The 13,255-nt window shown below is 36.8% G+C and overlaps 1 protein-coding gene across 1 annotated transcript in view; it reads left to right on the top strand.

Annotated features, from left to right (window-relative positions):
* The window catches only part of Cngl (Cyclic nucleotide-gated ion channel-like), a 184,034-nt gene that overhangs the window by 107,650 nt on the left and 63,129 nt on the right, over window positions 1-13,255 (top strand). Inside the window, 2 exon segments of the mRNA XM_028308815.1 lie at window positions 8,591-8,732; window positions 9,166-9,363. Coding sequence (XP_028164616.1) covers window positions 8,591-8,732; window positions 9,166-9,363 — 340 coding nt within the window.

The following is a 13,255-nucleotide window of genomic DNA, read 5'->3' as shown; positions in this document are numbered from 1 at the left end:
CCGAATTGTTTAGCTAATTGGATTACCTGATGGAATTAATTAGTTTCGGTCAAACAAGAAAGTTTGTTAGACCAACAGTTTCGAATTTGAAGTGCCGAATAAATTAACGGTGATAAATCTATATTACTGTTTGATTATTCGAAATTGGAGACAAGTTTTAGATGTTGAAAGCTTTTGGTCGGTGTAAATAAGAAGTGATGATTGCCTAGAAATTGTTGACTCTACTTTATTGAAGTTTTTTATATCGTTATAAACTTCAAGATAATATAGCCATGGGCTTATGCTGATAACAAAACAACGCAACTCAGCGTCTTTAAATAAGTTTGTTTACTTTTAGGCTATTAGACAGTTTTGGACTGACAAAAAAAAAACACAATTAGGAATTTTATAAGGTCAAAATATTTAGAAAAATATCGCCTCTTTTCCATCAGTGTAAGTTTATTTTAACTTTCTTGGAATATCAATCTAACGACGTCAATAATTAGCAGTTTGTTACCTACAGATATCTTCAAGAAACTTTACCCAAATCTCCTAATAAACAGATTTCATATAATGAGTTCAAACGTTGGCGTCACGTGTAAGGCCGGCTTCACACGTTAGCTCCAACATTGGTCCTAAGGTTATTATTGAAATCAACATAATTATCATCATCATCATTTCAGTCACAGGATGTCGACTGCTGAACATAGGCCTTCCCTAACGATTTCCATATAGCGCGGTTGGTAGCGGCCTGCATCTAGCGCCTTCCTGCTACCTTTATGAGATACTCCACCTTGTTGGTGGATATCCCACGCTTTTTTTTCGATACGTGGCCTCCACTCCAGAACCTTACTGCCCCATTTACCGTCAGTTCTGCGTACTATGTTCCCTGCCCATTGCCTCTTCAGCTTGTTAATCCGTCGTCCCTCCAACATATTAAATGGATCCTAGAAAAAGGTGGTCCCAATATTAGTGCCAATACTAAACGCTTGAACGAGTGGCGTTGGGACCAATGTTGGGGCAACATGTGTGGCCAGCCTAAGAAGTCAAACTTCAAACAACAATTAGGGATTGACAAGAAGTTGTGTGAGTAACTTTATCAGATGTATTGTCAATATAAACATGCCTCCCCGAGTTTGTGACACTCTTAATGATGTATTATTTGGTTAATTAACGAAAGCTGTGACTGAAATAACAATTTTAATGCCACGTTTGGTGTTTAATTAGGCTAGGGATCCATCAGAGAGCCATCTTGTTATTTCAATATACATTGTTTATACAGTATGTATAGGTAGTAACATTTATGGATTTTCCTTAGAGATATGTTCTAGTGATATTTAATAAAATCTTTATAAATCAATATAAAAATGGAATCAATGTAACCTTTTTAGGGCATTTGCCACTATACTTTTAGTAATACAGACCAAAGAAAGAATTGAAGAAAGCATATTAAAGTCCGGTCGCCGAGCAGATAGAATTTTGTCCAATGACCCCAAGCTACCCATCCTTATCGCTCGCGTGTAATTATAATTATTGCTGTCGCGACTGTGCGACGGGTGGCCGCAGTGACTGTGCGAGCGCTAGGAGCGACGAAATTATATCGGTCTCGGCGACCGGACTTTAGGTATACTTTTAGTAATAGTTATAGTTGAAATATCAGATATTCGACTCTACTATACACTAGTGATGAAACGGATAGTTGTTTGGCCGGATATCCGGTATCCGGTATCCGGCCAAACAACTATCCGTTAGCTGCTAGGCCGGATAGCCGGATATCCGGCGGCCGGATAGTTGGCCCATTGTCTCGTTGCATGTCGTGACGAGTTTAGCGCCGCACAGGTGTTTCGAACGCGATCAGTGGGTCTATTAGTAGACTAGACTAGTCACTTTTCGAAAATCGAATTCATCCGAATAGAATGTCAGATTTTGCCACTTGTCTAGGGGGCAGATTAATTCGGGCGATTTTGGTTGCCATCGTGAGTGTGTGATTGAATAGCGAAAATTTATTTGGCAATATTTTGACATTAACAGATATTTACCATTTATGTATTCGTCATTAGAGATAATAGCCCAGAAAAAGAAATTAGTTTTTTGAAAGGCCTTAATATGGCTTTTTTGTAACTTTTTGGACTTTTAATAAAAGCCGTCATTATTATAAGCCATTTTATTGATATTTATTTACCCCAAAGATTTAATGTATTTCATTTTATTAATAGGAAATTGTCGTAGTTTTTTAATATCCGGTATCCGGCCGGATAGTGAGTTACTATCCGGTATCCGGCCGGATAGTAAATTTAGGCCGGATATCCGGCCTACCGGATAGTTACCGGATATCCGTTTCATCTCTACTATACACCCATGAAGTTTATCTAACTCTTTTCCATACATCCTGTATAAGTAGGAATAGGTAATTTTGATAAAAATAATTATCTTAAGCAAGGTTATTGAACTTTAAGCAATCAAAACGAGCGCTCAATTATAAGGCTGTATTACTTAATTTCAGTTAAATACAATACAAGCTAACTATTTATAAATAAAACATGAGTTTCCAATTTTCAGGCTCAAATTTAAATTGTTTTAGTAAGCTGAGATTATAAAAGCTCCCGAAGGTATTTAACAACATCAGATATTAAGCTTTCTAAAAAAGTTGTATTTTGCGATTGAACGTAAGGCTATGGTCTCCTACAAAGGGCATGTACTCAAAACTATGATGTGACGTCACGTAAAAAAACTATAAACTCCCAATGCAATTTGGTCCCAGTTTTTTGCGTTGCGAATTATTCGTATCGCGGTGATTCGCAGTTTTATGTACAAAACCCAACCGCGGTAGACCGCGTATGTCGTAACGCCGTAGGTTGTAGACCTTGTCCACGTCCACAAGACACGCGCAAGTCGAATTAACAACTCGCGTATCTTGTGGACGCAATGTATTGGCTGCTAGTATCTCGCCAATGCGCGTATGATTCTACGCGGGTAGGATTCGGGACGAATTCGCCCGTCTGGACAAGGTTTTTTTTTATGCATAACAAGGCAGGTATTTGACCACAATCGCACCTGATGTTAAGTGGGATGCAGTTTAGGATGGTACATATCTGCCCTGTAAGTGCCTATTCACTCTCGCCTTGAAGAGGCCCGGATTATAGTTTTCGGGAAAGACAGCAGCAGGCAACGAATTCCAGTCCCTAGCAGTTCGCATTATAAAAGAGTCATCGAAACGCTTAGTGCGAGCTGGTGGAATGTCAAGAATATAGGGATGGTACGCTAACCTGCGTCTGGTTCCCCGATGATGGTCGTACAGTGTAACACCGTAGGCCACGTACAGCGTAACGCCGTTGGCCGCATCACAAGGTTTACTATGGAAATGTACTGCTGTGGTCTCCTTCAGACGTTGACGTCAGGTTTCAGACGTCTATTGGAACTTTTGATGCTGACGTCGAACGCCCTGTATAGCGTTTATAGAAGACCGTAGCCTTATGAACAACTAATCTTTCTAGAACACATTGATTCAGTAATAGACATCATGACAATCATTCACAAGGCACGGTATTGTATTCCACTTCCAAACCTTGGGTTTTGTTTTCCAATTCTTTTTAGTTTCATTACTTTTATTTTGTTTGTTTTATGCGATCGCCGTAAAAACGCGAGAAATGTTTTTTATACATAGAATTTTCCGGTGGCGACCGACTGGTGTCTATTGCTATTGCAAAATATAAATACTAAGTTTAGTATAATTGTAAACATGCGTAGGATCTACTGATACTTGTAAAATATCAAAACCATCGGAATTAATAAAGCTTAATTAAATTTACTTAGTTAATTAAATAGCTATTAAAATCTTATATTACCTAGCTACTCTTCGACAGTGGAATCTGTTTATTAAATAACTCAATTAATTTAGTCGGAATCGCACCAAACATTTTATCAGTATTATTATTATTGGTTTTTGGGCCTTTATTTGCGCCAGCTCGACCAGGTTTGATCTATTGTGGCAGCCCTTGTCTTTAGAGTTCACTGCTTAGTCCCGTTGAGTCTATAAATTTCCAGATTCTATTCAGCGTGATATTATCACGCTCCAAAGAATCTGGAAATTTAATCTGCTATCTCATCCGGGTGCATGATGTGTCGCCCGAGATGGATACTTCTTTTGCTCATAAGCGGGCCGCATGAGCAAAGAACATGCATGGCCGTTTGTTCTTCTGTATGGCAGAATCTGCACAGAGTTTCCTCGGTCATGTTCATGTTTGAAGAGCTTTTATCAGAAGCCGCAATAACTATTTCCGACAATAACCAATAGGTTTAAAGACGTTATTCTCATAAGAACATTATACATAGTTCACTTACAATGAGATAAATATTATTTTACATTATTTAATGTCATATTTTAGCGCTTTTGGTTATTGGTTACTAATAACCAATAACAGCATAATACTCTTATGTACATACAACATGAACCCGCAGTCGTACGTAATTTTAAATCATAATGTTCGTTATAAATCTGAGGAAAATTCTATCATAAATCTTTATATTGAAAAATACCATTGATATTACCTTAGCTGATCCAATAAGCGAGGGAAAATACTTCCTTTTAAATTAATTCTTCGTCTACTTGAATACTATTGCCTGTTTAATATAAACCGTATAGTATCCCCTAGCCTCAGTAGGACAAACACTGGCGCATCCTTGTATTTGTACCAGCGAACTTTCCAAATTGTCTAGATCAGGGTTTCCCAAACTATGGGTCGCGAGCGAACATTGAGTGGGCCCTGCCTATAGAACGACACACCACCCTACCGATACAACCGCTGGGCAGCGGGCGAAATTTCCTGTAGGTGGGTCCCGAGTTTGGGAACTTGTATTAGATGAGTCGTACTCGTAGCCCAGAAAACTTTGGAAGCCACTGGTCTAGATTGTTGAAACACTGGTCTACCTTATACACCAAACAAAAGCACTAACTAAAGGCGCGTTATTTCAACTAATGACTTAAGAATATACTACTTCATAATTAATTGCCTTAGATGAATGACTAGGTACTTAATTCTATTAAATCTGTATAATAACTTAATAATGTCCCCTAGAGTTACCTTATACGCCTTTAAAAGGACAAACACTGGCTCATCCTTGTAAATACCAGCGAACTGAACTGTATTTTCCCAAATTGTCTAGATTGTTGATAGTGCTTCCTTAAACGCCACAAAAGCACTAGCAAAAAAAAGCGCATCATTTCATATACTGACTTCAGAACATACTTCATATTACCAGAGATTGATTAATTGCCTGTATAATTATCTTATAGTGTCCCAAATTGTCTAGATTGTTAATAGAGTTACCTTAAAGTAAACGAAACAAAAGCACTAACTAAAGGCACGTTATTTCAACTAATGACTTAGGAATATACTGCTTCATAATAATTGCCATAGATGAATGACTAGGTACTTAATTATCTGGATAATAACTTAATGTGTCCCCTAGGGTTACCTTATACGACTTTAAAATTACCACAAATTAATTATTTTTCAATTTTTATTATTGCCTGTACAATGATCTTATAGTGTCCCCATAAACGCCTAAAAAGGACAAACACTGGCGCATCCTTGTAAATACCAGCGAACTGAACTGAATTTTCCCAAATTGTCTAGATTGTTGATAATGCTGCTTGAAACGCCACAAAAGCACTAACAAAAGGCGCATCCTCATACATAAATACTGACTTCAGAACATATTTTATATCACCACAGATTTATGAATACCTAATTGCCTGTATAATAAATTTATAGTGCCCCCAAACGCCTAAAAAGGACAAATACTGGCGCATCCTTATAAATACCAGAGAACTGAACTGTATTTTCCCAAATTGTCTAGATTGTTGAGCAAGCTGTCTCCATTCACCGCGAATGAGCGGCCGGAGGACGTGTAAGTTTGAGCGTAGACACGCTTATGACCGAAGATGGCAGTAGCCATGGCTCGAGGATGCTTAGCCCGCACGACCCGCCTGTGCGATTACGTATACGTAGACACGCGTGACAAGTGACGTACAGAATGGTTAATTGCTATTACGATATCCACTACCACGACTAGCATGATTTTCTAGTCAAAAATTCAATCATTTTGTGGAAACGGTAAACCAACTTCCACTTTTTAAGTGACAGGTCTTATCACTGAGTTAATGAGATACTTATTAATCGCTGCGTTGAAATTCAATTGCGATTAATTATTGAAAAGATGCTAAAAGATCGTGCATTTAAGTTTTACCTAAGCAGTCGATTTTTCATGCGTGAACCAAGATTGATTCCACTCAATTCTAAGATTACCATATTGAAATAGAATTCCAGTAAGGTGATAACTCTCCAAATTGAAGATGTTAAGTAGCTATGTTTTGGAGTGTTATGGAATTTTTTTTACGGAGTCAAGTCTCCACATAATAAAATATAATGTAGTATAAAAATCAGCATTTCAGCAATGAATATGAGGGAGTGAAAGCAAATGTCATTCTGTACGCTACTTGACCACAAATCCGCAATGCGTAATCAGTAACTCTTATGACCAAAGATGGCAGTAGCCATGGCTCGAGGATGCTTAGCCCGCACGACCCGCCTGTGCGATTACGTATACGTAGACACGCGTGACAAGTGACGTACAGAATGGTTAGTTGCTATTACGATATCCACTCCATATCTATCTACCTATATCATTTTCTGGTCAAATATTCAATAACTTTGAGGAAACTGTAAACCATCTTCCACTTTTTAAGTGACAGGTCTTATCACTGAGTTAATGAGATACTTATTAATCGCTGCGTTGAAATTCAATTGCGATAAATTATTGAAAAGATACTAAAAGATCTTGGATTTAAGTTTCACCTAAGCAGTCGATTTTTCATGTGTGAACCAAGATTGATTCCATTCAATTCCAAGATTACCATATTGAAATAGAATTCCAAATTGAAGATGAGAATATTACTCTCCAAATTGAAGATGTTAAGTAGCTATGTTTTGGAGGATTATGGAAATTTTTTTACGGAGTCAAGTCTCCACTCAAATTAATAAAATAAAATGTAGTTTATAAATCCATGAATCAAAAAGTAGAATGCCGGCATTTTAGCAATGAATACGAGGATTGAAAGCAAATAATATATCATTCTGTACGCTACTTGACCACAAATCAGCAATGCGTAATCTGTAACCCAATGCCTCATACGAGAAATTTGTGCATAATCTATAGTTACTGCAATTAGATCACGTCCCTGCACAGCCTGAAGACCATAGAGTCACAGTAATGCTAAGAGAAACACTTAATTCTGTTATATTGTCCGTGAACGACACTAGTGAAATAATGATTAATTTTTTATTGCATGTTATTCTTTGTGGAGTCTCGAGTATGTTTCACGAGGCCGGGAGTTTGCATTTGTTCGCTATGATCATCTGTGCCATCATTCACAAACAAAACTGTTGCATTTTTATCATCAACATCTTTGCCATACTCAATAGTAACAGTCGTTAGATCGTTTGGATCTGAATTAGCGTCACTATCTTCTATTTCTTGATTCTCTTCGGTAGTAAAGTTAATAACTAATAACTAGTTTGAACAAGACATGATCAAGCGAGCAATGAAACTCACGATGCCGGGGCTTCCACCAACACACACCGTCTCCATGTAACACTCGCATCCTTTGTAGGCGACCGATCATTGCATCGAGCTCGTCAAGCTCTCGCAGGTCCGTCCAGGACACTGAGAGGCCCGGCTCTGACTCAGACAAACCAGGCCGTAAGTGGAGACACGTCCAGGCAGTCATGGCATACTACCAGGCACTCAGGAAAATTAAAAGGTTCGACACATGACGCGGACAACGGTAAACTGCCTATCGTTGTCAATTGTTTTATTCATTATTTGTTTATGATTTCCCACTTATGTGCTACCTTCGTCTGTGTATAGGTCTTCGGGAATGGTACTTTACTCACTGGATTTTGTGTGTTTTCTTGTGAATATTGTGTCTTTACTAGCTCACCTTGACGACATTCTACTTTCCTACTATCACTTGGGAGATCACGTGTTCAATGTTATTCGTTCCTTGCATTTGTATGAACGTTTCTAATATTACTGATAGATTTGACTATTTAGATTTGAACTCCTAACTCTTAGATTATTAGAATTAGTTTTAGATGCGTTAGATTCGACTCACTGATATCTCACTATACAAACATACTTTTTATATTATGGAATTGAATTTTTAGTTTTAGAATAAACTGCCATGCCGCATGTAGATAAAGGTAGATTATTTGTTTGCACGTTATTAAAACATTTAAGTTCACGATCAAATGTGTGAAAAGCACTAAATTAAATAGAAGCATCTGTGAGACTTGAATTACTTTGCCTTTTCTTTCTTAAAAATAGTTTTTATAAAGTTCTAAATCTAAAAATATCTTGAAATATATTTCCCAGTAAATTATCTAGCTTTGAATAAAATAGTAAATATTTTTTATTAAATTTGAGAAACACTTTTTTAAGACTATCTACCTTTGACTTAACTTTCTGGAAGCATGGCTCCTTTGCTTATCCCTTCAACGCTATAGTTATTTTAAAGTGTGTATCTTTACCAGTATCTGTAAATGTCCAGAACAAAATCGAACCAAAGATGGATGAAGCTTCGAACCACCGTGCAGCTGAGCTCCGCGATACAAAAGAAGCCGCCGTTGAAAAGGGAAGATTCGTTCTTGAAGAGGTTTTCGACTAGGCAGACGCCGGCCACGCAGGAAACTGTGAGAATACAAACTGTTTGGTTACCGTTGTGATCATTTTCCTAGTAGCTAATTAGTTTTTTTGCATGGTGTATATCAAGGTACAAGTATATCACATTCACCCTCAGCAACTCTCAGAAATAAGTCTGATGAGCTATTTAAGTAGGTACTTCAAATTACCATAAAACTGATTTTGAAATGTAAATAAAATATTCCACTTCAACTTCTAAAAATTACTTGAAATATTAGAAAAATTCAAATCATCTACGCATTATGTTAATAAAATGCAAATTCTTGTTAATCTACGAAACACTAAAAGCCCTTAAGAGACAGGCGGAATGCTATGTAACAGTAGTTAAGACCCTTTCACCATACCATCTGTGTGTTCCCACGAACAGAACAAAGGAACACTTTCATAGTAAAACAGAAGCAGTAACCATTCTTCATTTTGCAGGTAGAGGACACAGGGTCAGAAGGAGCGACGGGAGAACACAGAACTACGAACCGGACGAGGAGAAGAAAAGTCAGAGCCCCAAGGACAGTCGTCAATCCTGACGAGAATTTCTACTTTTATTGGCTGTGGCTGATCACCATCTTCGTTCTGTATAACCTGTGGACCCTGATTGTACGGCAGAGCTTCCCGGAGCTGCAGGTGAGAGGTTATTTTTTACAGTTTTTATTCCTTTAGAAGTGGTAAGGGAGTTTGAAGGTTGGGAACGAATACCAAGATAACTGTGCATCTATTTGTCCCATGTATAGATAGGCTTGCACCAAATTCACTGTCCAGAAAATAAGTATGACTCCGTGTAAACAAATCGTCAGCAGAACAATATTATGATGAATTTCCCTAACTAGAAGGTTATTTTATTAAGGGTCGATGAGGAAATTCGTAATATTCTGACAGAATGCGCTGTAGTGTGTATTTCTAATGCGAGTAATTTACATCCAAAATTATATTCCACAGACACTCTATTCTTCAAGTAAGGTCCTTACAGCCTGTAGGCGTTCCTATAGAAAAGCTCTAACGAAAAGATAAGAACTGAAAACGATGTTTTCACTCGCAAACGGAGTGGCAAAGGAACCGACTGTAATGATACCAATACAAACAATAGTTCAAGGCAATACCATCCCGTATTTCATCCGAAAGAACTCACCTGTTATCTCGGAACATATTATTTTCCTGTTCTTAATAAATCATTACAGTATGTCTACCTGGAGCCTTTGTTGGTGTTATATCAGTTATATTTTTCCTCGATGGCCCGTCGTCTTCGCGCTCTCAATTTTATCGTAATACACGTTTTATGCGGTTAATATTTTTATGACAGCTCTTATCTCTATGACCCTCATAAGGGATGCCTTTTTCCGTTGAGAAAATTGTTTACCCTGAACCATAACTCAGTTACGACTCAGGGTCTGTGTTTTCTGTAATGGCAATCGATACTTGTTTCGCGAATATTACGAGTGGACCGGTTGTATAAATCTTCCATGAAACTTGTTTGTGTTAGTTGCCAATAGATGGCACTGTTCTTTGAGGTGCGAAAAGCTGTACCGCGGTGTCCAGATTTTTTCCGTGGTTTATTCGCCGGTTTTATTTAGAATACTTATTTTGAAAGAGAGAAAGAAACGAATCACGTAACTTACAAAATAAACGTCGTACGAAACTTAAATAGAGGTCGTCTGCAAATAAGAAGGGTCTTTCTATAGAAATAGTTATAGTCGGACCATAGTCCAACCACCAGATAATGGACGTTATTAGAAGCCTATGTGTAGTGATGTCTTTTATATACCACGACAGCGATTTTCTATGCAATTCAACATCAATATCAGTTTTTATCAGTCAGAGATTTAAAAAGGTAACATTTCTGAATAAATCAACCAACAAAAATTACACCGAATAAGTTTGTTTTTACACGAATATCGTACCTATCGCGTTTATCAAATTAATTTCGTCTACAATATTATGTTCAAAGTTTTCAATATAAATCATTTTCAACATTGGTTGATTGTATTTAATAATTCACAAGTATCACAGATGGGCTTTGATATTCATATTATTAGGAATAACGACACCTGTGCCGACCCTCTTCCCTCCCAATAGGATTCGTTACATATTTATAAGTCATAACCAATTTGTTCTCTTGCGATTTCATTCGTAAATATAATAAACATTAATATCCAACAAGTAACACCAAAATGCATTATTAAATGACACATAAGGTACCTGCTACATCTACATTGGTACCGTAAGCATTAGTGACGACTTATTAGAGTACACTCAAACTACAAAAGCTGGAAAAATGTCGTAGATTGTCTGTAAAGATGAGATATATATCCATAATGTGTCTTATCTTTTTTAGATATAAAGAAAAATAATAAATGTACAATAAAGGTCTTACTACATTTTTACTAAATAGACAAGAACAGGAATCGATTTCATCCAGTAATTAATTATGACAAAGGTACGAGATGACCGTACAAGGAAATATCATGTATCCTGAATGTCTTGGAGTCAGAATTAAGAATCACGTATTAATAACAAACAATGTACTTAATTCACTATCACAAATATTACGGTACAAAAATCCCTCAATAAATGGAGTGAACGGGCATCTTGTTAGCAAACTTACACCCGTAATTCACAAACGATGCTTGCATAAGTGAAGCAGCAAATCGAACGCACAGCGTTGAATAGAGCTCTGTGATTGGTAAGTGTGTGACCCTGTGCGTCCACGCGCACTGTGAGACCTCATAGTAATGTTTGTGAATACGGGCGACAGTGTAGGTTGACCCCTGCTCGATGTACTAAAAACCTTAAGTTTTTTAAATACGACACAAATAAAGCCACTTGCTTGGCTTGGTGTGTAGAGTTCTTAAAATGATATTGTGACAATTCTTCATTATTATAATGTTTGTAAATACGAAAAGAAAGCAGATAAGGTAACGCAACGGCTGCTTTTTATCGCTTCAATAGAAAATAAAGTGCCTAGTGATAGTAAAATAAATAGCTGTTTAGGATGAAAAAAGTGATTTTACAAGTAAAACAATATTCTTTATTTTCTGTATGTTTTCCGAACAATATAAAATAAAATATTCCTTTGTGTGTTATTGTCTCCGGAGGACCTCGAGTGATTGACATTGACACGGTTCCAATAAGTGCTCGAAAGACGCAGGCTTTTGTTTTTCACTATCTCTGTTTTTTATACAGGGTGAAGTTTATAGAAAAAGCAAATACAGGGTGTGGTATAAAGTTTGTATTGTAGGAAAAAGAACTTTATTGAGCAGTGCTGAAATTCGGCAAAAATGAGTTTTAAGGATTTTTTTTCAGTGTCTGAATCCCAAAGTCTGAATCTTGATAAAATAAAACGATGCTTCATCTACAAATTTAAAAAAATACCTTTTAAAAGCGCTTATACACATCCCAGAAACTATAACATAATATATTTGAAATAATCTAAAATAAGTAGCTTGCCTTAAAATATTTTACATTCATGGACTTCTACCCATAATTAGGTACCTACTATTTTACCGTTTAGCAATCTAGATCATCCGTAAGTTAAATTACAAAGATTTCTACATAAAGTTGATTATTAAAGTTGATATTTCAGGTAAAACCATCCTATTAGTATCAGGCGTTTCTTTGCGGAAATCCATAATTAGTCTTTATTAAAGGNTTCATATCAATAATTGCCTCTAAACTGTGAGAAATTCTAAATCAACGCAAAAATTCAAAACGCTGAGGTAGGTACCTACCTATAATGCAAATATAGGAAAAATAATCATACCGCATATTTTGAAATTCGCCACTACTCGCAACGGAATCAAGTAAGTAATTTGATTTAATACGTCATAAATTGTAAACCGCTACGTTTGTACGGCGGAACCCTCGGTGTGCGAGCCCGACTCGCACTTGGCCGGTTTTTAGATATAAAGAAAGATATTATGTACTATAAAGGACCTACTATATTTTTACTAAATAGACAAGAACGGGAGTCGATTTCATCCAGTAATTAATTATGACAAAGGTACGAGATGACCGTACAAGGAAATATCATGTATCCTGCATGTCTTGGGTTCGGAATTAAGAATCACGTATTAATAACAAACAGTGTACTTACTTTTTCACAAATATTACGGTAAAAAAATCGGCATTTGTCTTATTAGCACACATAGTGTAGGTTAACCCCTCCTGCCTGCTCAATGTACCGACGACCTTAATTTTTTAAGTACGACACAAATAAAGCCACTCAAAATGATATTGTGATAATTTAGTTCATTATTTTACGCTCGTAAATTCGAAAAGAAAACAGATGCCGTAGGTAACGCAACGGCTGCTTTTTATCGCTTCAATAGAAAATAAAGTGCCTAGTGATAGTGGAATAAATAACTGTTTAGGATGACAAAAGTGATTTTAGAAGTAAAACAATATTCTTTATTTTCTGTATGTTTTCCGAACAAAATAAAATAAAATATTCCTTTGTGTATTATTGTCTCCGGAGGATCTCGAGTGATTGACACTGACACGGTTCCAATAAGTGCTCGACAGA

This window comes from Ostrinia furnacalis, unplaced genomic scaffold (genome assembly GCF_004193835.3).
Source record: "Ostrinia furnacalis isolate ACB-3 unplaced genomic scaffold, ASM419383v2 OfSCF2514, whole genome shotgun sequence".
NCBI classification, from domain to species: Eukaryota; Metazoa; Arthropoda; class Insecta; order Lepidoptera; family Crambidae; genus Ostrinia; species Ostrinia furnacalis.
The sequence above is the reverse complement of the archived record's forward strand: the minus strand, read 5'-3'. Positions and strand labels throughout refer to the sequence as shown.